The sequence below is a fragment of the Gadus morhua genome, chromosome 14 (genome assembly GCF_902167405.1).
Source record: "Gadus morhua chromosome 14, gadMor3.0, whole genome shotgun sequence".
NCBI lineage: Eukaryota > Metazoa > Chordata > Actinopteri > Gadiformes > Gadidae > Gadus > Gadus morhua.
Genome location: NC_044061.1, coordinates 23,265,463 through 23,291,276, shown reverse-complemented (window position 1 = coordinate 23,291,276; position 25,814 = coordinate 23,265,463). Strand labels below are relative to the sequence as shown.

The following is a 25,814-nucleotide window of genomic DNA, read 5'->3' as shown; positions in this document are numbered from 1 at the left end:
TTTGAAATGATAACGGTCATTTTTATTAACAACATTTTTATCGCGGTTTACCGTTACACCGATAACCGTTACATCCCTAGTGTAGAGTCATAGTCAGCAGGCCGCTGACTCCCTGTGGTGTGACGTTTACTGTGTCAATGCTCGGAGCCCTAACCAAGCCTGAAGTAACCTCTGTAGCTCGGCCCAGACCCATCAGTTCCCCAAGCGCCCCAGGAGTTCAGCTCCTGGTGCATCCTCCATCCCTATCCCATCACAAACACACTGCTGTCCTGCCCGCCACCCGACCAGTTAGACCAGGATGAAAGTCTGCCCCAGTTCCCAGGACGCAGCACCTGTCCTGTCCCGGCGCAGAACAAGAATTGGAACAAATCTTTGTTCTGTATTGAGGCGTATTTGTAAGACAGCTAAGGAGCGGGGACTACCCATGTGCCTATTGCTAACTTCCCAGTGGGATCCAAAAGTGTTATTCCTGGTTGGAATGCTATGCCTGACTTGGTGATGTCACAGATATATCGTTTTATAGGAAGGTGTAGTATTTACGTAACAAAGTAATGCATTCATTTCATGCTATATGTTGTTTTGTCTCCTTATACGTCCCCAGACTAAAGATCTCTTTCGAAAAGGCATTCAGTGTGGTTGCGAAAATGTGATTGTTGTTTACAGTGAAGCCGGCAAAACATACAAGTTGAGCTCAGCTAGCCTCAACGTGATCCGATGTGACCAGTCCACATTATATGGTCAGAGCTTGTAACAGAAGGGTTAAATGGGCCACTGTTCCCTTGATGGCAGCACAAAACATGGGCTTTTGACCCCTATTGTCTGGTGGAGTGGGTGCTGTGGAGTTTGCCAGCGGTGCGTTGGGGGGGAATTAGTGTGTGGGGTAGATTGTTAGAGGGGGGGTGGGCGGTGTTGAATACCACTGGGGAAATTAGGAAGGCATAGAAGAGAAGAGCCTGTCTTCATATTGTAGGAAGGCATTGTCTGGGCCTGTCTGCTATAATCAAATGCTGCTCTCACAGAGTTCACTGTAAGGAGCCTCGGGGCGAGACCAGTTATAACATGTGACTGCACCACCAGTACTCCCAGTAGATGAATACTCTTGACGTAATCCCATAGTGTTTTGCTTTCCTGCTCTCTCTCACAATTGTTCAATGCTGTTTAATGTACAGTGATCTCAATTCTCCTGAATGTATTTATTGCAGCTCACATCATCCAACCTCAAAATAGTGGGTTTTGTCCTTACATTTTCATTGATTTCGTCCCTAGGCAATCACGGGTAATGGTTAACTCAGTATTGTCGTTTGCTACATCGTTTGGGCCACTGCTTTCTCCCTCTCTGTTAGCCTTCTCCACCAGCCCCCTCCTTGATCATTGCACAGTCACCTCTCCGATGCAATCACTGATTAATTCATAGTCACATCACTGAATATTGATATGAAACCCAGTGTGAACGCCAGCCTTTGGACTTGCAAGCAAAAGTTATCTGATGGCAAAGATGGGCCCAGACAGTTGTTCGTCAGCATAGAACACAAGCTGAGGGTTTAGCAAAAAGACGGAGGCCATGTTGACGATGTCATCGGCCCCGTCTTTAGAGCGAGACGGACGCAGCCTCTGCAGCGGCCGAGAGTTAAGCCTCTGGGGGATTGGCCGTCCTCATCACAAGACACTCTGGTCTTGTCTGGTCGTCACCGCTTCGACGGGAGTGATACGTGTGCTGGCATGGATCTGACAGCACCGGTGACATCATCGTCCTGTGTGTTCATCATACCCCCATGGATCACGGTCTGTTGCCATTTAGCCAACCAGCATCAGATTCCGTAGGGATAGGAAGTGCCATCTGGGCTGGTCAGCCTGTTCCTGGTAGGGTAGGTGGTGGAATACCCATAAGCATCCATCACCCCTTGCTATTGGTCCATCTCTCTGTTGTTCTTTTGTAATTGTTTTACTTCCTCTACACATATTGTGTGTCCCTTTCCCAGCATCTTTATTTTCAGCATGTCTGTTATTATTCTCCAAAACCTTTTTGATTGTTCCTTTGGCACTCCCCATGGCTCTGTTTCCCTCCAATGAAATCTGGACAAGCACGGGCCAAATGTGCTGCACAGTCGGCCCCGGGCCCTCACACGAATGTGACGGGACATAACTGGATCTAGCAGGGAGCTTGCAGTGTTTCTCCGGGGGCGCCTGCTAAGAAGCTGTGTTTGTTTTAGGAGAAACACAGCCATTCACGCCTTTGCACTTTGGCACGTCCTATTCATCGATCACTTCGTCGCCTCAGAAAAATAAGCTGACATACCCCCGGCCTCGTGGGCTCAAGCAAGCCTCGCAAGGAGCCCGTCACGTTTACAGCGTGACCTGCTCCACCTCCGGCTTCCAGCACAGAGGCTGGCGCCGGAGTACCGACGGACTGACAGAGGCGCTGGTGATAAGAGTCACCTGATTGTGTAACCTTAAATAAACAGCAGCCGCCTCTCAACTCTCTCCTCTTGAGCAGCTGCGTGCCGTGCCTACAGAAGCTGGACTTTTTCTGTGTGAGTCCGTATTGAGTCATTCCTGCTACAACGGGGAAAATCCGGTTAAGTCTCCCTAGTAGTTATTTTTCTACAATGAGATTTGAATGTAAACTCAAACAAAAAAAAGTGGAAAAGCACAACCGGACACATAGGGGTTGATAGAAGCAGTTGCTAGCCGCATGCCAAAATGTTATTGAAACACATGACTCTGTTGACTTGAGCTAAGGAAGTGCAGCCAATAGCAAAGGGGCATTCTGGAAAAGAGTGATTTGGGGGTTACCTACCCTACCCCCTTTTTAAATTAGACTAATTGTTCAAAACATAATCAGGCCTGCAGCCTCTTGGTTATGGAATAGAGAAATACTGCAGTATTATGTCATAGTACATAAAGCCAAGTCGTTTATGCTTTTGGAATTAGAACCTTATTGAATATTAATTAATGCTTGGTCTTGTGTTGTTCGCTTAAAAAGCACCATTTACTTTCTAGCGCTTATAAAGCAAAAGGTGCTTTATAATGCTGTTCAGTGCTAGTAGGCGCACATTTTTGCCTTCCACAGACTGATTTCTTGTACATAATAAATATTCCCTTGGACGTGAGTACTACCTTGTATCAGTAACTGTATTGTGTAATACAAGCCGTGATCTGGTTTGCTATAACACACACTCGCACAGGCAGCAGGTGCTCTCGTATCAGAGCCGGTTGTGTCCCCTGGCCTGCAGGTCAGCCTAGTGTCAGGTGGTACGTACGAGGCCACAGGGTGAACGCTTCCAGCTGGCCAGCAGACAAACAATGGCTTTAACGGTTTAACTATAGGCCCGTTGTGGGATGGGACTGGAGGTGGCATGGGGTCGTTGAGGACACTGAGGGCGACAGACACCCTGCTGGGATTCACTGTGAGACCGGCCCGAGGCCCATTGTTTATTAAGAGCAGCATCAGGTGAAGCCTCACCTGAGAACCTGCCGCTCCTATCCACTTTCCTCGCTGAGTCTCAGCTCTGACTTGGTGCCGTTGTTTCATGTAGTCTCTGCAGGCTGTCGACTAGGCCCACTTAACGAGCTCAAGGCTGGGACACACACAAACACGCACACGCGCAAACACAATAACGCAAACCCATGCGCAAACACACCCACACATATACACACATGCCCAAACACACACACACACACACCCAAACACATGCAAACACACACCCACATACACAAACATAACCAAAAACACCCACACTGACGGTTTTGTGTGTGGGTCACTTGCGGGCTATATCAAATGGACTTTGTCCCCTGGCTTTGCGCCAAGTGACATGGTCCATCTCGGCCTGTTTGGCTAGCTAGGTCAACACCCGAGAAATCCAACGGACTGGTTGTCCTAGTTGATGTAGGTGCTGTGTGTTGCAGTGTGTCTGTGTTGTGCCCCTCTCTGGGCTGGTGTAGGCAACATGTGCGCTGCTGACAGATGGCTCCGTGGGAGGCTAGGAGGTGGGTATGTGTTTTGACGGATATTCTCACGAGTATTGGCCAATATTTGTTCACATTTCCAGACAGCATCACGGGTTGTACAAGCTGTTTTCAAGGATATTTGTATGTTATTTATTTAATGGTATATCACCATAGCAGCAATAAACCTACATTTACTGTAAAAACTAAATTGATTCAACGTATATTCTATTAAAACTAATACAATTGTAGCCTCTTTTCTTTTCAATGAATTGACCTTGATGTGTACTGTGGCTGTTAGATGTCTCCATATCTGCAGAAACATTATAATTGGCAGTCAAAATGCTGTTAGATCCATTAGTTGTATTTTCCTGTACCATTTAGCACCAATGCACAGGGCACGGTTTCCCTAATGTGATCTTGTGCAACAAACATGACTTCACTAATCGCAGGCCTTGGCTCGCAAAACCCAATATTGTGAAATACATTCAATTATTTAAACTTGCTAATTATGGGTTTTGCTGAGGGGCAAACTATGGCAGTGGTTTAAGGACTCAACGCTCTAAAAGGTCAAAACAAACCCTGGCATTCATCAACTGATGCAACCTAAGATTTGATCCAGTAATAAGATCATTGATTATGTAAAGGAGATTGGCCAAGCCGATTTTGCACTTAACCAATGCACTTCACCAAATTGTATGGATAACTTGTATATTGCAATGAAAACTATCTAATCCACAGAATAGTCTTGTAATCATCAAAGTATGTGATAAAGTAACGAAAAAGTGTTCCACTGTATTACTGCCCTGCCTTGGAAATAATCATAAGTAAATAGTGGGCCCTTGGGTTTGGGTCTTAGTCTTTCCCCCAGCCCAAACTGGTTCCTTCCAGTCAGGAGCGGCCAGCTGTATGTTCCACAGCTGACCTTCCTTACGCTGAGCCCGAGGGTTAGCTTGGGCTGCTCCAGGCAGGATAGACTCTTCCACCTGCAGGGTGACCTCACCTGGGTCACCAGGGGTCGAGGTGTTCAATCGGGTAAAGACAACCAGGCTAGCTCCAGTTGCAGAGAACCAATGCCTTCTATCAGGTGCCGGTCCACCTGATGGAATTTCACAGAGCCTAGTTTAGTTTCAGTGGTGCCGGGTTGGTGGTGCCTCAGGTCTAGGCCTCAGGGGGATTGGTTGCTGTGATTGAAACCACACAGGACACTTGGGAGAAGTTACTGCCATTTATCGATGTGTTTTTATAAATGTACACAATGTTGTCCCCTGCTTTTATTGGTTTGATCTTCTGCCACAGTTTCACATTTAACTACAAGCGGTGTTGTGTGTTTATGAAGCCTATGTTACCTCGGCCCAAGTGTGAAACACGCATTACAGGCCCAATTTTGAGGCGGTTTCCAAAGGTGCCTGGAGCTGGGATAAGATCTGTAGGATTTCACCTCTCCCTCAGCTGTGGGAGAGGTAATCCCATCGGCATGCCAAAACGGCCCAGTGCTGTTGCTGCTGGTCAGCCACTTACCCTGGGCCTGGTTACATCACAGACCTCGACCCCGGACAACGGGTTTAGCATCGGGGTTATGCCTGCGTGATACAGTGAGGCCTGAGCTGAACTCTCGGAGGTTGTGCCTGTCAACACCATGGCCGGCTGTCGCTCTAGGTCCTCTTTGGGGTTAAGGCCATTACTTGGTGTTGCTGCACACAGCGCAGCAGGGGGGGGGGGGGGGGGGGAGTGCTATGGACCCTTGTTCCATTGTTTACTGGACGCGGTTGACGTCCATCTTCTAAACCTCCATCAGCAGATGACTCGGACCAACAGGTTGGCCTGATGGTGCTTCTAAAGTGGTGTTCCTTCGGTTTTCTGTTTTCAACCACCTGATTCACATGCGCCTTCATTCAGACCTCCTCACTCTGCTGTATGAGGACTGTATCTGTGTGGTCAGAGAGACACTCTTGTAGTTCTCAAGAGATTGGGAGATTGTTTGTTCCTTGCCACTCCTTGACCTCAACCAGCTACCTTTTAAGTTTGAAAGATAGAACTCAGTTAAACTCATGCTAACCTTCTTACTCTGGTTTGGGGTCTTCCTCCATACCTAGCTAATGCTGTGGGTAAGCTGAGCAGCTCATGTGGTTTAAGAGGGATTTGTGTTTGTGTTCTCGAAAAAGGTTTACTACAGTAAGTAGGCTTTTAAACCGAAAGCACAGGCCTAAAGAGCGGCTTTAGTCTCTTTAGACTAGCTAGAGTTTGACAGCCAGGCAATGCATCATGGGCCTTTTTTTTTTTGGGGCAAATTAAAGCAAATTAAGCGGCCTTGCATCTCACCAGGAGCCGTCATGTCTGGCTGGAACAGTGGAAATCACCGGAAAAGCATATACTCTCAGTGATTGCGTAACTAGACCGCTGGTTCTGATGGATCGTCAAGGCCAGTGAAGGGACAGGACCTGCTGAGTGTCAGGACAGTATTATAACCATGATGACTGGCATGAGGATACATACAAGGGCACACTGGCATCCCAGGCCTGTGGAAGGCCTCTGCACAGTTTTGACTTTGTTTTTCCCACTGCAGCTTGGAGGAGTTCAATTAGGTTGTCCTGGCAGAAACACCGGCTAGATAATACATTCCTCCTCTCTCTGAAAGGGCTTGTTTGTCAAGTAACTTGCAGACTTTAGCACCAAAGAGTCTGCTGACAAACAAATGCCCTGTTGAGGTGTGTGTGTGTGTGTGTGTGTGTGTGTGTGTGTGTGTGTGTGTGTGTGTGTGTGTGTGTGTGTGTGTGTGTGTGTGTGTGTGTGTGTGTGTGTGTGTGTGTGTGTGTGTGTGTGGTGTGATGTCAGCTTACAGCAGCTGAGTTCACAAAACACCAAAATAAGGGTTCCCCTTTGCAAGCCCCGTGTCAGCCAATCAGGTCCCAGGGATTGTTGCTATGTGTGCTGTGAATCTGCCCCTTTGTTGAGGAATAAAATGGGAGGAATACACAAAGCCACACGTGCGTACACACACACACATTGGCAGGCAGACAGACGGACAGGGAGGGAACCAGAGCTCAGTCCAGAGTTTTGGCTAACCACTTACGAGGAAGTGGGTGGAGACTGGAAAAGTTTGTGTGTTTCAGGACTGCTTGAGGGAGCCAGTCTGTCGGACCGTAGCCCCATAGCTTCACTTTCCTCTGGCCCGGAGCGCCACTGCTCTGTCCCTTTTAAAGATCCCATGTCAACTTATTTCCAGAACTTTCTCACATAACCTCCCAACTGTTGATCCCATACCGCCTGAAAAGGCTTGAGTTGATATCTTTGTTTTGTGTGGTGTTGCCTTTCCCTGGAGCTCTGAATCGCCTGGCTGACATCATCCCAGTGATTTAGAAGCGCCAGCAGCTCCTCTACCTGCTGGGTGGGAGGGGTCTAGGACAGGCCTGCGTAACCGGATAGGTGAGCCCTGAAAGGGCCTGTGATTCATTGTGGGGAAAGGCAGTGGAAACGCGGCTGTTGTTGTGATGACCCTTTTAGTCTGCGGCGACACATCTTTCAGCTCCTTAGCTAAAGAGGTCTGTGGCACACTCGAACCAGTGTATGACGTATGTGTGTGTCTCTGTGTGTGAGTTTTTGTGTGTTTTTCTTTGGTTTGCAGTAACAGGGCCAAGCAATAAGCACCCGAAGAACAGTGAACCCACAGTGAAGAACACGCACCATCTAAATCACACGGCTGCATGGATTTGCATACCCATAGACCCGAGCTGCACCTGCACACCCCTCAACCACCACCCCCCCCCGGACCCCCACTCTCGCACTTCAATGAGTGCCTACATAACAAAAGGCACCTAAGCTCGGACACACACACACACACACACACACACACACACACACACACACACACACACACACACACACACACACACACACACACACACACACACAGAGAGAGGAGGGAGGAGAGACCCCTCAATCTCCGTGACAGGCGTTTAACGGGATGTCGGTGTTGCCAGGGCAACCCCTTTCCCCCCTCCTCGTGTGAAATGGAAGATTGTGTTGTGAGAGTTACGCGGGCGTTTTTTATTTTTTCTTTCTTTCAAGTGTTCTTTGTTCTCCGCCGTCCCTGCCACCGGCCCACCGTTGGGTCGCCGATCGGCCCGTTCCCTGGGCGGCCCCGCTGGCAGCCAGCCACCGCGACCAGCCCCCGGGCACAAAGGCCGCGCTGTAGCGCAGAGGGCTAGGCCGCTACGGCCTAGAGAGGGAGACCCGGGTATCCATACGGCGTCACAGACACATAGACACACACACACACACACACACACACACACACTCACACATCTGTTTGGCTAAAGAGAGGCCTCAGAGTGACCCTCCGGTGTTACCACTCTCCATACACACAGACAGGCTTATATGTATAGCAGCGAGGCCGCTATGGCTAAAGAGAGGCCTCTGAGTGACCCTCTGGTATCACCACTGCACACACGCATTCACATACAGTCTTTGAAACCGGGCTGGGGTCATGTGGCGTGAACGTGTGAATTATCAAAGAGCCAAGTATTTATGTGAACTGGTTATATTCAGTCTGAAACTAAACTTGAATTCCTTCTACGGACTGGTGATTTCTTAAAGGTTGGGTATGGGATTTGCGAAACGCCAGCAGATTTTGAAAATGCACAACTCAAATGGTCCTACCCCCTCTCCTTCAACGCTGACTCTGACTCCACCCATTCCAAGTACATGGACGCGCAATCATGCACGAGTGAACACAGATGCGCGAGATTGAGCCATTAGCTAGTTAGCTAGCTCCAGTAGCTACCGCAGGATAACAACAAACAGAAGCTTGCTCTGGGTCACGAGCTTTGAGTACGTGCACGAAGGGGTCACGCGGGGAGCGGGGGAGGGGGATTGCAGTGCGACCGTTTGATTGACGTATTTACTGTCCAATGCAACTCGGTGGGTCTGGAAATCATTGGCTGGAGTTTTTCGAGCCCTGCCCGTTCCACAGATGATTGACTTGTTTAATTTTCATGTCAGTACTTCTAACTCGGTGGCTGTAAGTGGGTTATGATAAGGATTTCAAGTAATTTTGCAAAAATTGCCAAAAAAGCGAATTCCATACCCAACCTTTAAAGTAGTACATTTCTTATGTTAAATGTATCACAATACTATGGGAAAACATGAGATTAGAATCACTGAGATACATTTTAAAATGTGTGTGCCCTTTTTGATTCTTCAATACATGTTCATGTCAATTCCAAGACAAAAGCACCAGGATCACACTTTAAAGGCATCTCTATGTGGCAACTGCAAAGCACAAAGAAAACTAGATTTGTGTATGAATCTGTTCTTGTCACAAATAATTTTACTGAGACTTGGAGGCCCTTCCACTTTTACAGACTCCATTAAAACGTCGGCTCTCTTATCATCGCAAACAGAGGACGGAAGCAATCCCAGTAAAATGCCTCAGACTTTTATTTGAGGCCCTTCCGCCTGCATTTGCTCTGTAAAAAGAACACGACAAATTTTATTGAGTACTTTGAGCAGGCATCCTATTGATGAGTGGTGGGAGTCCCAAACCTTTTAATTTTGGAAAGATTATTACCGCCAGTACTTCTTCAGTTCTGTTCCGGCATTTATATATACGCTTTATAATCTCATGGGGAGTCCAAGATAAGGGTAAGAGACAGACATACAGGGGGGGGGGAGAGAGAGAAAGAAAGAGTGAAGGCAAGCCACCAGACTGCATCTATATTTATCTCACTGAGGTCTGCAGTAAGGAGATTTAGCATGGACATACTGCTACTGTAATCTCCCGATTTGCCTCTCTCAATTCATCATGGCAGTACAGCTGTGTGCGTGTCTGTCTCTGCAGCTGCCTGCATGCACGAACGCATGCACAGATTGATTCTGCAGGTCTCCGGGTGTCACACACACATCCGTTCCCGGTGGGCTGCTTGAGAGGAGAGTGGGTCAGGACTCAACGTTACGTGTCTCCATACAGAAAATGCAGGACGACTTACATTGTTATGGTAAAATCAGCCGTTCCTGTCAACCTCCCTTGAAGTTGAGAACACGCTGTACCCACCCCGCGTCACCTGCAGCTCCAGGCCGACAGGCAAGCCCTGAGGAGGAGGAGGAGGAGGAGGAGCAGTCTGTCTGGTCTCTGGGATCCAGATGAAGCCGGATAGGGCTGGGTGTTGAGCCGGCACACCTCAGCGAGCTAAGCCTGCACGACCTGGCCTCGCTTACGTAGCTGGGCCCGTCTCTCTCTCTTCCATGGCAGTCCCCTGTCTCTCTGCCTCTCTTCCATGGCTGTCCCCTGTCTCTCTGCCGCTCTTCCATGGTCTCTCTGCCTCTCTTACATGGCTGTCCCCTGACTCTCTGCCTCTCTTCCATGGCTGTCCCCTGTCTCTCTGCCTCTCTTCCATGGCTGTCCCCTGTCCCTCTGTCTCTCATACATGTCCCCTGTCCCACTGGCTCCGGCCTCTTCGTCTGGCTGTGAGGACGTCTCTGCTTTCTGTGTAGGTATCTCTCGATCTCAATGCCGACCATCAGCAGTATTGAGAAGAATGGGGAGAAAAAGACAATGCTGTAAACCGAAAGAACATATGCTCAGCCATCCTTCCTGCTTATTCTAAATGGGTACGAGGTCACCGCCGCATACCAGACGGGTTGTGCCTCTGAATCCACCCGGAGTGCAGGTCTTTGTTTCTTTCAAGAGATCTCATTTACAAAGCGGGCCGCCTGTACACACATGGTTGAAAGATGCATGGCTGTTCTGCTCACGGTCCACAAACGCTTATATGCTAGACTCATACCTTTATACTGAGCCAGTCTGACCTCTTCCTCCCCCATCTCCCCCCCCCCCCCCCCCCCCCCCCACTCCACTCGCCTGCCCGAGGTGTTATTCCATACCACATGATCCTGCACTGTTGTGATTGGCAGTGCACACAGAGACAGCTGAGCTGAGGTGTGTGTGTGTGTGTGTGTGTGTGTGTCTGGGGCAGGTCTAATAATAAGGATGACGACCAAGATAATGGTAATAATAGTGTGAATCTAAATCTGGCTAAATGAGTCTGGGGTCCTCATCATGTTTCTCTCTCGTGTGTCTCTCATGTCTCGTGTCTACACCTTGATGGCCACGTGTTGTTTGAAAGGACAAAGTTCAGGAATTTAGGACACTTTGAGAAAACAAGGAGCAGGTATAGTCATGCACATCTGTCCAGGATGCTTAAAGATGGGGTGGAGATGACGTATATCCACCCATCCAGCTCCGGGTTGGGTACTGAAGGCGACCCGGCCCCAACACCCGATGCACACAGACCTTCATTCCCTGTCTGGGTTTGATGCTCTTCTTGTTGTGTAGAGGGAGGGGTTGGGGATCCGTCTGGTTCAAGACGATATCAACCTTGCACATGAAGAGGAGTTAATCGTATGCACAAACAGCCAGAGGGTTGACTCCATTAATCATTTTCACGTAGAACGAAAAATGTAAATGTACCTCTCAATATTGACTTCCAATTTGTCATAAAAAAGCAAAGACATGTAATTAATTCAAGGAACGCCTCTGCACTTATGTAGAGGTGTGTGAGTGTGTGTATATAATGTGCATGTGTGTGTATGTCTGGTTTTCCTAGAAGTGTTGTTGCCATGTGGGTCTGAGGCCTGACGGATCCCATCTATGTGAGCGTAAGCAGGGCCCCTCGCAGAGTCCCTACTCCTCACTAGCCCTTTGTGTGTGTGTGTGTGTGTGTGTGTGTGTGTGTGTGTGTGTGTGTGTGTGTGTGTGTGTGTGTGTGTGTGTGTGTGTGTGTGTGTGTGTGTGTGTGTGTGTGTGTGTGTGTGTGTGTGTGTGTGGGACTACCATTATTCCTGGATCGTTAGGGGGGATGTGTACTCATGCTTAAGATGGGTGGAAGGGAATGTGAGTGATTGTCCTCTGGGTGATCTGGGTATTTACACATCCATGTCACGTGTGCCCGAACACCAGGATTAGTGTGTGTTTATGCGTGCGTGCATGCGTGTGTGTGTCCAAATGTGTTTGTTTGGATTTCCTAGAAATTTGTAATCGGACCCTGCCTTTCTGCACTTGCTTGGGGGGATCTGTGCGATTGAGGACATTTTACATAGAAAGCGGGAGGAAGGGAGGAGGGGAGGAAGGGAGGAGGGGCATGTTTCCTTGGCTCCTCTAATGACATCTCCACCCGCTCCCCTCCCCTCAACCACCACCACATGTGGTCCAGGTAGCCTTAAACCCCCCCCCCCCCCCCCCCTCTGTTCAGACAAAACAATGTCCTGAGAGGCCCTCGCAGAAACGCCCAGGTTAGCCGCAGGTTTTGCTGTTTTCAGCCCTGCGTCCTTCCCCACTGCCCTCTCTAGCGCCCCTAGTGGTGGTCATTTGTTGTACGGCCTCTGGAAGACGCACTCAGCTGTGTTGACGATGGAGATGGTCTTTTGTTTTTCTTGGTATCTACCAAGAGATAGAAGGTCAGATACCTTCATATTCTGCAGCGTATTGTCAAAAATGTGTTAGTCTCTCTCTCTCTCTCTGTGTCCACCACTCTCTCTCTCTCTCTCTCTCTTTCTCCGTCCCCACCTCTCTCTCTCTACCCTGTGCTCATTCTGCCTACAGCTGGCTGACGCCCCCCCCCTCCCCCCCTCCCTCCTCATGTTTTGTGTCGGACTGTGCTGCTCCGCTCTCCCCACGTGCAGCGGCAGGAGCTGAAGCTTGTGGGAGGAGTTTCCCCTGGAGGAATGTGTGTTACTGGCTGGCTGACACACACGCACACGATACAGTCCCACTGCTTTGCTTAAAGCAAACACCTTCTCAGAACCAGCTGAGAAAGAACCTCTGTTCCCTCTCGTGTGTGTGTGTGTGTGTGTGTGTGTGTGTGTGTGTGTGTGTGTGTGTGTGTGTGTGTGTGTGTGTGTGTGTGTGTGTGTGTGTGTGTGTGTGTGTGTGTGTGTGTGTGTGTGTGTGTGTGTGTGTGAGCCAAAATGTGCTCAGTGCTTGTGGCACTTTTATGCCTGCAATCGGATTCAAGCGTTCAAGGTCATAATATAGTTACGATACTTTAAACCAGAACATTACAACACCAACACTACTCACCAGAACACCAACGCTGCTCCCCACAACACCAACACTACTCACCAGAACACCAACACTACTCACCAGAACACCAACGCTACTCACCAGAACACCAACGCTACTCACCAGAACACCAACGCTACTCACCAGAACACCAACGCTACTCACCAGAACACCAACGCTACTCACCAGAACACCAACGCTACTCACCAGAACACCAACGCTACTCACCAGAACACCAACGCTGCTCACCAGAACACCAACGCTACTCACCAGAACACCAACGCTGCTCACCAGAACACCAACGCTGCTCACCAGAACACCAACGCTACTCACCAGAACACCAACGCTACTCACCAGAACACCAACGCTACTCACCACAGCACCAAGTGTTATTTAAATGTGTTATTTAAGTGTTATTTAATTGACATAAAGACCAGCTTTTCTTGCTTTTGGAATGTTCACCTGCAGTTGTTCACCCGCTGAACTCTAATCCTCCACGCTTAGCTTGGAGGCTTTGCTTGATCTTGTATGGGAGGGACGAGACGCACATCGTGCACTCTATTCTTTCAGTGGTTTTATCTGATTGCTAAGCCTCCACAGACTCAGCCCTCATGGCCTACATTGAGGGCGATGCTGAGGGAGTTCCAAGGTCTGGGTGTCACCAGGTGAGCCAGCCCCAGCCCTAGCCCTAGTAGCCCTGGCTATGGCTCACGACAGCCTGCCCTGTTTGACCCCGGCCCTCCTGCCTGCCGGTCGGTGCCTTATGGTGGTGTTATTTCTGTCCTCAACTCGGCAGCGCACCTAATTCAGCCTGCATAGGTGTGACTTTGTGTATGTGGGGGACTGTGTGCGCGCATGCACTTTGTTGGCAATGTGTGTTTTGTCATGTGAGGTTGAATGCACCAGTGTGTGGGTATGTGTAAGGGTTTGTGTGTGTCTATTTGTGTTTGTCCGTCCTTGTGTGGCTCTCCATGCTGAGGTTTGTCAGTGATGCATGTTTGTCTGTGTGAGTGTGACTGCAGTACTGTGTGTGTGTGTGTGTGTCTGTGTATTTATGTCCTTGTGTGTGTCTGCATGTGCGTGCGTGTGTGTGTGTGCGTGTGTGTGTTTGTGTTGCTGTAAAAGAAGTCTCTTGTGCGTATGGCACCACGCCTCTCTCAGCTGACATGCAGCGTCTAAATATATCCCTCTTGGAGCGGCCGCGCCGGGGAGCAGTCCTACCGACGGCGTCCACCCCCTCTCCAAACAAAAACATTTCAGGCTACATTTAAACTAGGCGCTGCCAGCGACGCACCGACGGGGGCCGGCCGGGTTTCAAAGGCCTCCCATTAGGGCGGTGTCATAGCAACAGCCAGACCGTGCGGCCACTTAAAAACACCTTCCGCCGCTCATGTGTGCTACCGGTCGCTAGCGGTCAGCGGGGCTAACGGAGGCGCTAGGCGGCGGTGCTAAACAGAGCGGCTAGGCCCCGCTGTGGTCTGCTGGTTAGAGTGCTACTTTGCTCAGAGTGCTGTTTAATGCTGACGGAGTGCGGATTCACCTCCGTTTCATTCTAAGATAGAAAATGAAAACATAATGGTCAAGGCTGAGTGGGTGTGGTGGAGCTCTCTGGGTCAGGAGAGCAGGAGATGACTCCTGGGGATGGAAGAAAGTCATGGGCCTCGTCATGTCTGACCTTCCAAAGGGTTTGGCTCCCCTGTGTTCGCTGCTTGTCCCAGTGTTAATGTATGAAAGGAGTTACGTCATGTTAATAACCAGTTCAGTCTAAATGCCGGTCTCTCCTTCAGGCTCAGAGGAGGTGTTCATTAGCACTTGTCTCTCTCCCAGGAGGTGATTATTCGAACACTGCTCTCTCTCCAAGGAGGGGTTCACTCTAAAGCTGGTCCCTCTCCAAGGAGGGGTTCACTCTAAAGCTGGTCTCTCTCCAAGGAGGGGTTCACTCTAAAGCTGGTCTCTCTCCAAGGAGGGGTTCACTCTAAAGCTGGTCTCTCTTCAAGGAGGGGTTCACTCTATAGCTGGTCTCTCTTCAAGGAGGGGTTCAACACTGGTCTCTCCTTCAGGCTCAGAGGAGGTGTTCATCCTAACCCTGGTCTCTCCCCAGGCTCGGAGCCGTCAGAGGAGTTCTTCGAGTACGACGCGGAGGACTTCCTGGGGCTGCTGACCCTCCTCATCACGGAGGGCCGGACCCCTGAGTGCTCGGTGAAGGGCCGCACCGAGGGGCTGCACTGCCCCCCCGCCCAGTCCGCCATGCCCCCCCTGCACAGGCACGAGTGCAGCGACAAACTGCCCCAGGTACGGACACATAGGGACACACACACACACACACACGCACACACACACACAAACGCACACAAGCATACATGGGGACACACACACAAGTGAACACGCATACACACATAGGTACACACTAACACATACACAAGGGGACACACACATGCGGACACATACACAAGGACACATACAACCGCGCTCACTTACACACACACAAATACACACGTATGTACAGGATGTAAATTGAATTACTTTAGTGAGCATCACCTTTGCCATCTTCTTGTGACTCACAAGTCTTTAGGCGTATTGCCTATGACGTGTTAGTTATAGCCCTCTCTCGAACCAAATGCAACACTCACTAGGGCATGAGCCAGGGGACATCGTGTTCAGAAACATAGCAGGGACTAAGTGTGTGTGTGTGTGTGTGTGTGTGTGTGTGTGTGTGTGTGTGTGTGTGTGTGTGTGTGTGTGTGTGTGTGTGTGTGTGTGTGTGTGTGTGTGTGTGTGTGTGTGCAGTGTCGGCAGGCCAGTCGCACACGGTCTGAGGTGATGCTCCTGTGGCGGAACGGTATCCCCATCATGATCGAGGTCATGTTACTGCCAGATTGTTGCTATGGTGACGAGTGCCCCCCCAACGACCTGATCAGCGACCCGGTCATCAAGCAAGACGCTCTGCTTCTGGAGAGGTGGAGCCTGCAGCCCATGCCCAGACAGTAAGCGCGCACACACACACACACACACACACACACACACACACACACGAACACACGAACACACACACACACAAACACACACACACACGAACACACACACACACAAACACACACACACACGAACATACACACACACAACTTGGATTCATCCCAGCCAAGAAGACCTCAACACGAGGTTGTGGTCGTTCATCCGTTCCCTCTGTTCTCGACACCTATAACTCTAGAGCTGGAGGCCGGCTCCATGTTGTGATGGGATAACAATTAATCAGGCGTGTGCATCTCCACAGATGCTCTCCACACGCCCGGGGAACGCGCCCAACACGTGTTGTTTAATTAGCTCAACAAATCGGCCTATTTTCAGCACAGATTCTATTCATGTCCGGCGCACACACACATCCCCTCAGGTAAGCACATCCCAGTTTAGTGTTGCGTCGGAAGGGGGTTTGGGGGGGGCGTCTTCCCGTTGTCATGACACTTTGGAACTAGCCTGGTCCTCCTTGACTCCTTGACAAACGTTGACTAACTTGAAGGCAGGTGTCTGTTGAAGTTTAAAACTATTGGATCTGCCCAGTGCCACTCTGGATCTGCCATAACCAATCGCTAACGCTTGGCCGGGAATCACGATGTGCGCAGGAAGCAAACAAACAAACACCGTGCGTGAACGAGAGCTGACTTTAACGTCATCGTTCTCACCCACTCCCTCTGTTCGCTGATTGGACCGCCCAAAATCTGGCTTCCAAGGAACCCATGCATATGAAGCAGACACAGACCTAATACTGAAGTGAAATGAAAATTGAGTAGGTAGGTGGGCGTTGCCAGGCTACTTTGGAACATGTTCCCTGGTACAATCAAGGCAGTCAGAAACATATGCAGTTTTAAAAAGGCTTTGAAACAATGGCTTAGAAGCCAATGTTAGGCATGTCTTACTTATGATCATTGTTATGTGCGTGACTTGTAAGTAGTTGCGTACATTTTTTTGAATGATTGATGTGCTGCCACTTGCCCTCTTCTCCTGCCACCACACAGGGACCACAATGTGTGGCTTTACTGCGTCTTCCCGGACTATTTATGTATTTTAATGTATGACACATACATTGAGTGCCGTTCATATTTTAGATCAAAGTGGTCAAATAAAATCAATCAATCCTCCAATGACGTCGATGTCCTCCTCCCCGCGGCAGGAGCGGCGACCGCTTCATCGAGGAGAAGACGCTGCTGCTGGCCGTGCGCTCCTACGTCTTCTTCTCCCAGCTCAGCGCCTGGCTCAGCGCATCCCATGGCATCGTGCCCCGCAACATCCTGTACAGGTGAGCCCCCCCCCCCCCCCCCCGCTGGGCTTAGCATGGCCCCGCCCCCAAATAACATGCTTCGGTTCCGTTTAAAGATATGGAGGTACACGTTGCCAGCTGGATGTTGGCGGGACAATATGGCGGGATCTCTTGATTGTGTTTAATATTAGATTCGATTTTATTTTGGAACATGAAATGGGAAGAATTTGCCGGTGTATGTATCCAGTGTTTTGAAATGGACACCTTGACTCACTGAGTGGATTTATCTTCTTTTAGTAGCTGAGATGAAACCGTTGAAATAAGCACTCAAGAATGCAAGGTGTTGTGCCAATAACTCTCTCTCTCTCTCTCTCTCTCTCTCTCTCTCTCTCGCTCTCTCTCTCGCTCTCTCTCTCTCTCTCTCTCTCTCTCTCTCTCTCTCTCTCTCTTCCCCCCCTCCCTCCCGGACCCCCAGGATCAGCCCTGCCGACGAGGAGCTCCTCTGGCAGTTCTCCCAGCCCCCGTCGGAGCACCTCTTCCCCGTCCCCAACGTGTCCCAGAGCGTGGCGCTCCGTGTGCGCGTGCAGTCCCTCCCCCGCCAGCCCACCTACCCCACCCTGGCCTGTAGCATCCACACCGGCCTGCCCTGGCCCGGCAAGAGCCTGGGCCACGGCCCCCGGCCCGACCCCTCCGCCCTCCGCAAGGCTCCGGAGAGAGGCGGAGACCCCCCGCCCCCGCCCGCCTCCGCCCCGCCCCTCTACGCCAAGACCCCCGGCTCGGCGCCGGCCCTCCCCGCGAGCACGCTGCCCCAGACCGCCCCCAAGAGCCAGGGGCCCCCCCGTGACTACGGGAACCTCTACCAGAACGGGGCCGACCCCCCGCCCCGCCAGGGCTCCCCTCTGTTCCACAAACCTCCCCCCCGCTCCCCCACCCCCTCCCGAGCGCACTCCCCCCGCCCGGCGCCCCCGGGGAAGGCGGTGCGCTGGCTCTACTCCGCCCTCAACGGGGGGCCCCTGGACCCCGCCCCCCCGGCGGACGACGGCTCCAAGGCCGCGCCCGCCGCGCCGCCGATGAGAGCCTTCAAGGCCTTCTCGCTGGCGGAGCCGGCCCGCGGCCCCTCCCCGCGGCCCCTGGAGACCAACCCCCTGATCGGCTCCCTGCTGCAGGACAGGCAGGAGGTGATCGCCCGCATCGCCCAGAGGCTCAACTTCTGCGACCCCGGCGCGCCGCCGCTGCCCGCCGGGCTGTTCGCGCCGGGCACCGTGCCCAAAGCCACCTGGGGCGGCGGCCACGACGACCATGGGCGCAAGACCAAAGAGGCCGACCGGCCGCCCCCCGGCGAGGCCCCGGCCCACGCCAGGCCCCCCGCCTTCCGGACGCCCGAGGGAGACCCCCCGCCGCCGGGCAGGCGCCAGACCCTCGCCGTTCCCCCCGCCGCCTGCAGACGGCTGAAGATGACCCGGGAGGAGGAGAGGAACGGGGAGAAGGAGAGGGACAGGGAGCGGCAGAGAGAGAGGCAGAGAGAGCAGCAGAGAGAGCAGCAGAGGGAGCACCAGAGGGGCCAGGAGAGATGCAGGGAGAGGGAGAGAGACCGAGACAGGGAAAGGGAGCTGGAGATGGAGAGAGAGAAGGATAGACAGAGGGAGAGAGTGATGGAGAGAGACAGAGACAGGGAGAGAGTCAGGGAGCTGGAGATGCAGAGAGAGAAGGATCAAGAGAGGGAGAGAGAGACGGCGAGGGACAGGGAGAGGGAGACCAGCGGGGAGGGGGAGCGAGAGAGAGACTGTTCTCTGATCGCCCAGGCCGTGCAAGACATCAGCCGGCTGATCCAGGAGAGGCTGTCGCTACCCTCGTCGTCGCCCCCCACGCACAGCCGGAGTGGCTACACCCTGCGTCACACACACTCCACCACCATCACGCACACGGTCCGCACGTACACCCCCGGCCCCACAACACACCCCACGCCTCAGGGGCCCCCCGTGGCCACGCCCCCCGACGGCGCCCGCACGACAGCCGACGCCCACCGGCCCACGGTTTGCACAGAGAAGCCCCCCGTGGAGACGGCCCACAACGGCTCTCACTTTATACTTGAAGACTCGACGCGGCCGAACGGCCCGTCCCCCCGGTCCCGCGCCCCCCAGTGTTTACAGCCTCCTGCCCCCCCTCCGGGGGACCCCAGCGCCCGTGCTCCCAGCCATACCTCGCCCCTGGAGAACGGCCTGCCCTCGACCCCGCACCCCGGCCGGACCCCCGCCGGCCCTGGGTCCAACGAGAGCCAGACCCAGTACAGCGGCCTGACCCCGCCCATCCCCCTGCAGAACGAGAACCTGGCCCCCCCGGGGTCGTCCAACTCCAGCTGGACCAGTCTGGAGATGACGCCCCCAAGCACTGTACTGGTAAGGGACGAGAAAGACAAAAGGCCTGGTTCACCTCGCGGCCTTCTTGGCCCTTAACCCGAGCCCATCTCGGCAGCACTGAGGTCTGAGATGGAGCCAAGATGGCTGTGAGATGAAGAAGGCCCCTAGGAGAGACTGCTCCTTGTTGGAGAGACACTGCACTTCCATTTGGAAAGTTTAAGAATCGCAGGTGTCCTCCTCAGGTGTTGTGTGATGATATGTGAGCTGATGTACATATGGGTGTACAGAGATTATACATGTTTATTCATTAGAGGAGCAGCTGTACAGTGACAGCTTGCCGGGGGGGAAACGTGTTAACGACTGTAATACAGGTTTACATACCAGCTGCCTCAACCCCCCACTCCCCCCCCCCCCACTCTCTCTCTCCCCCACAGAGGTCTCACAGCTCCTCCCCCTTGCGACCATGCAACAGCTGGAAAAAGCAGAACCGACACTCGCTCGACGGCATGGCAACCAAGGCCTTCCACCCGTGCACTGGCCTGCCCCTGCTGTCCAGCCCTGTGAGTGGCACGCCGACTATTGGTCTCAACACGGGGTTATTGACTCACTGTCAAACCCCGTAGCAACACACACAAACACACACAGACACACATTCACACGCTCCAAATGTATATTAACCTTCCTGAGACATTCACTGATGCTCTCACACACGCAGGACGTGTGCGTGAGAGCAATTATGACTCTGCGTCAGGCTGGTAGAGTCACAATTCTGACTTGTGTGTCATGCACACATGCACATGCACGCGCACACGCACATGCATACATCCACACATAGACACATATACATATCTACACATTTACACACATACCCACTTTTACAAAGATACAGATACACACAGCCTTAGCAAGCTAAGCCGTGAGTAAACTCATGTCGTTTTCTGACTTGTGTGTCCCGAACGCGCGCGCGCGCGCACACACACACACACACACACACACACACACACACACACACACACACACACACACACACACACACACACACACACACACACACACACACACACACACACAGCCTTAACAGGTTTTACCCCCTCATCAAAGTACGCTGTTGTTGCCTCTGTTTGTCCGAGACACAAAACAAACTCGCCCACATGTGTCTAAATATATATCTATAATTTACGTGTGCACACACAAGGGAAGCACACCCCACCATACTGGTTCAACCGTGACCTGCAATCATGCTCTCGTTTCGACTGGTGTGTCACGCGACACGTCCCCCTCTTAGTTCCTCTTGGTATTCATCTGTGTTCAGCCCTTTAAACTGTGACTCACAGTGGCCGCCCCGTGCAGCCTTAGCCCTCTGGCTGTTTGTCATAAAGACACACACAGACTGTGCAGAGGCCTGTGGTTAGTTAGCGGGTTAATGAGACACACACACACACACACACACACACACACACACACACACACACACACACACACACACACACACACACACACACACACACACACACTGTGTGATGCCATGTGACGGAGCTGCATCTCATCAGCAGACGGTCTCTGTTGTTACCGCGTCTGTGAGGTCACCAGGCTGCTTCCTGAGCTCTCTCTCGCACTCTCGCTCTCTCTCCCATGCTCTCTCAATCTTGCCTTCACTCTCACACATAAACCACTGGGAAGACTCTGAAAGTCCCTCGCTCATATTTAAAACCCTCTCGTGTTATGTGTACTGGCACGCTCCAAAATAACCTGCTCAAATCCCTCTCCCCTCCCTGCCCATATGTCATGGGTCCTTGATAAACACACTGCCCTCCTCTGCTGTCCACAATAGATATGTCCATCTATCTGTCCAAAATAACTTATCGCTTCTACTGGAGGAAAACCAGTAGAACCGGAGGGGAACCGGTGGAACCGGAGGAAAACAAGAAGAATTGAAGGGAAGGGCCTTTTTGATCCCCGGAGATGCTCCAAAAAATGTTCCGTCCACTCCTCGTAAATGATAGGAAACTCCAAGCACACGAGAGCTACAGTGGGAGATGAAACAAATGCTTTCTGCCATCACTTACCACTGACCGTATTTTATCGTCTGTGTGTGTGTGTGTGTGTGTGTGTGTGCGTGTGCGTGCACCACAGGTTCCTCAGAGGAAGAACCAGACGGGGTACTTTGACCTGGACGCCTCTCTGACGGGCTGTAACGGTCTGCCCTGGGCCTCTGGAAAGAGGTACGCATCCCTTCCTCTCCGGGCTCCGCCCTTCCCCTGCAGCTCCTGGGATAACCCCACCCTGAGTTAGCTCTGAGGCACACATTAGCCCGCAGGCATACTATTTGTATGGTAAACAAGTGGCCCAATCCATGGAAGGTCATTCACATGGCCTCTGAACTGAGTGGAAGCCCCATCTTGTCAACACAGTGGAGGAAGTGTTGTTGTTATGGGTCCTTTACGCTGCCACCTGCTGAACCTCCACTGTACTGCGCCTGCATATAATCCCAGACATTCAGCTCAAAATGGCAGTTAGTGCTCTGGTCTAGTGGCTCTTTGAGCTCTACAGCACCTCCCCGCATGCAGAAGGCAGAATGAGAACTACAGTTGCAATGCAGGCCAGGGCTAGCAAACGCATGACAAGTATTCATCACCCTCAGGCCTGATCCATGCTCCTTGTTTGATAGCTCGAGAATAGATGTTGTTGACTGCTGTTGCTGGCGGTTCAATTTGGTCATTCTATAAACACTTTGTGTGTGTCCAGGGTGAGTATAAAGAGAGGAGAGGAAGTCACAGAGGAATCCCACCAGCTCTTCAGTGCCAGTGCCCCCCCAGCTGGCCTCAGTCTCCTTGGGAACTTTGAGGTACAGACACATGTGCACACACACACACACACGCACATGCACACACTAACAAACGCACAAATGTCTGAGTCTCCAATGGATCCTGACGGTGTGTGTGTTTGTGTGTGTGTCCAGGAGTGTGTGTTGAACTACCGCCTGGAGCCCTTGGGCAATGTGGACGGCTTCATCGCTGAGGTGGGGGCCAGCGGCTCCTTTTGCCCCAGCCACATGACCTTACCTGTGGACGTGTCCTTCTACAGCGTCTCCGAAGACAACGCCCCCTCGCCATATATGGTCAGCCTCCCTTTTCTCATTGTTTACTTCAGAAACTTAGTGTGTGTGTGTGTGTGTGTGTGTCCACTAACATTATGCATCATTAGTTAAATCATATGAAGAGTGAATTCAAGCAAATCACCTTAAAATATGCCGGTTCTCACTGCTTGCCGTGCGCGTGTGTGTACGAGACAACACTGTGGGATTCCTCTGGTGCGTGCGTGCGTGTGTGTAACGTGGCGTATGTGCTGTCCCGTCTCGCAGGGTGTGATCAACCTGGAGTCGCTGGGGAAGCGAGGCTACCGCGTCCCCCCATCTGGAACCATTCAAGTGGTGAGGAAACGCTGTCTCCTGTCGTCTGTGTGGGGCGAGACAGGGAAGGGAAGATGTGCTGCATAACAATGACAGGGTTACCCTAGTGTCCGCGGGAAAGGGAGACCCCTGGTGGGGATAGAGCAGTATGGCATTACACATGAGGAACCCTCCTCCAAATGGTCGGACGGAAGAGAGCCGAAGGGATAACAATAAAATGTCTACAAATATCTAAGAAAATATTATTTTGTTTGTCTGTATTATTGTTTTTAACATTTCATTGAAATTTTAATCAATGCAGAGAGGTTACCCTTCTGTAAGGTAGCCATGCATATAAAGCATTTGTTTATTATCTGTGTGTCGTAGTTTTTATCGTAATTGAACGCAGCCCTTGCAGGTTAAACTCTTCTATGCATTTGCTATAGACCAGTACTGGAATCGCTTATCCAATCTCTGCGGTCACTAACATACTTCATTATGATGGTTCAAGGTCTTCCGAACGGCAAATGCACAATCGTAGACATTGAAAGGTGTGAAGTGAAGTGCTCATTACCCCCTCCCCCCCCTGGCTGTCCTCAGACCTTATTCAACCCCAACAAGACAGTGGTGAAGATGTTCGTGGTGATGTACGACCTGCGAGCCCTGCCCGCCGGCCACCAGACCTTCCTTCGCCAGCGGACCTTCTCCATTCCCGTCCGCCGGGGCGACGCCCACAATCACAACAGCAGGAAGCCCCTCCCACTGGGACCAGTCCGAACTCTGCGCTACCTCATCCACCTGAGGTAGGCGGGCTCTCTCTCTCTCTCTCTCTCTCTCTCTCTCTCTCTCTCTCTCTCTCTCTCTCTCTCTCTCTCTCTCTCTCTCTCTCTCTCTCTCTCTCTCTCTCTCTCTCTCTCTCTCTCTCTTCTCCCCCCCCCCCCCCCCCACCTCTTTCTGTCGCTGTCTCTTTGTCTCAACTCGCTCTCTCTCTCAGATTCTAATTTGCTCATTCCAGCTGTTGTGTCGACCTGACCATGATAGTCTGGTAGTCTTTGCCACTTTATAGAGATGATATTATAAATCAAATCTGGAAATGGATATGTTCAATTGTGCTGCTCATTGAAATTGCTTGCTTGCTTGCTAGAGGTACTTTGGAAATAATGGAATCAGATGTAAAAGATTCCTTCATGCTCATCTTTAATAACTTACTTTATTACGTTTAGACATATCATAGTGCGACAATAACAGAAATCCTAGACATAATCCTTGTGTCTTTACGGCTTGGAAACAACTGGTGTTACTATCTAGATCTAGCTATACATTAATTGAATTCCAATTTATACGACCGCTTATCTGTCATGCACCTGTTGGGGTACGTAACATCTTCCAAGACGAGTTCAAAAACCTCCTTTTTAAAATCGTTATGCAACAATATCCCCCTGTCTTCCCATCCCTCTTTCCTATCCTAACGTCTCTCCCTGTTCTTCTCCCTCCGTCCCTCCCCCAACAGGTTCCAGTGCTCCAAGTCCGGGAAGGTCTACCTCCACCGGGACATCCGTCTGCTCTTCTCCAGGAAGTCCATGGAGGTGGACAGCGGCGCCGCCTATGAGCTCCAGTCCTTCATCGAGTCCCCCGCCGACCCCCCGTTCTCCGCCCGCTGCTGAGCCCCTCTCGGCCCCAGCCTACAGCTGTCCCCCCCCCTCCCCCTACCCTCCCCATTCATCCCATGCTCCAGTTGGCCCCGGGGCCGGTGTCCAGACACGTGACAGAGAGCAGAGGGCTCGCGTTGACCTTGAATCCTCACGTCAGGGTCAGCGCCCAAAATATAACGGCTGAGCTTCCGACCGAAGCCTTGACAGAAAGCCTTAACACGAGGGATACCAACATAGGATGAGCGGGACTAAGTACCGCCTGATTCTGGATTGACGTAGATGGGAGAACAATAATTAAGGGGTTTAAATGTAGGACGCCCTCTCCTCTCTCTTAGACGATCCGCGCCGTCTTCTACCCCATCAGCAAGCATCTGGTAAATGATGGACAGAAGGAACGGACAGCCAAAGTACAATAAAAGAAACCACATGTTACGGTAGGGGGTAACACCCTCGCGATTCACCCTTTGAAGCTGTAGGTTGAACCCAGCCGACCAGAGAGAACATTTCTGTTTTTCAATAATACGGAAAGGTATCAAGATTGTTATTTTTCAGTGCAAACTGCCTCCTTTTGGGGTATTCGTATTGAGAGTGTCCCCCCCTACCCCCCCGAATGTGTGGCTCAGGGTGAACCCAATGCAAGGAGGGCATGGCTGATTTGGGTTCTGGTCTTGAAAACGTGCTACCCAGACACCCAGAGCACTCATGGACCACTGAAGGAGTAACTGCAATCAATCACCCCTGAGCAGAACCAACAGGATGTCTCCTTCCCTGACTGGAAACGAAAGAAGAATAAACGACAGTGATATTCTAATATTTGTTTGTACTGATACAGAACCACTTTGTTGGAAGCAATAGAAGGAATAACATTAGTTTAGTGGTTACACATTTATCTTTCAGTTTACCATCATTTATTTAATATTTAAATGTATATTTCAGTTACTACTCATGTGACATTTGTCGTGCTAAGCATTATGATGTAGTGCAAACTCTGTAAATCATAGTATGTATTTTTTGACATTAATATTCAGATCTGAAAAAAAGTATATCTATATCTTATAAAGCAATCCTTAAACCTGTGCAATGTCTTTGTTTTCTCATTTCAATGACTGGTTTCTTATAAAACTCGATGTGTCGTATAGAACTATTGAACATGGAAGCGAGA

General features: G+C 51.3%; 1 protein-coding gene across 1 annotated transcript in view; it reads left to right on the top strand.

Annotated features, from left to right (window-relative positions):
* Positions 1-25,729, top strand: part of atosa (atos homolog A) — a 28,984-nt gene extending 3,255 nt beyond the window's left edge. The window contains exons 2-12 of the mRNA XM_030378008.1: positions 15,105-15,295; positions 15,791-15,987; positions 17,169-17,294; positions 17,731-19,651; positions 20,047-20,172; positions 21,746-21,834; positions 22,358-22,457; positions 22,572-22,730; positions 22,974-23,042; positions 23,601-23,803; positions 24,511-25,729. Coding sequence (XP_030233868.1) covers positions 15,105-15,295; positions 15,791-15,987; positions 17,169-17,294; positions 17,731-19,651; positions 20,047-20,172; positions 21,746-21,834; positions 22,358-22,457; positions 22,572-22,730; positions 22,974-23,042; positions 23,601-23,803; positions 24,511-24,664 — 3,335 coding nt within the window. The 3' untranslated portion in view covers positions 24,665-25,729. The remainder of the gene's footprint in view (positions 1-15,104; positions 15,296-15,790; positions 15,988-17,168; positions 17,295-17,730; positions 19,652-20,046; positions 20,173-21,745; positions 21,835-22,357; positions 22,458-22,571; positions 22,731-22,973; positions 23,043-23,600; positions 23,804-24,510) is intronic.
* The last annotated feature ends 85 nt before the right edge of the window (positions 25,730-25,814 follow it).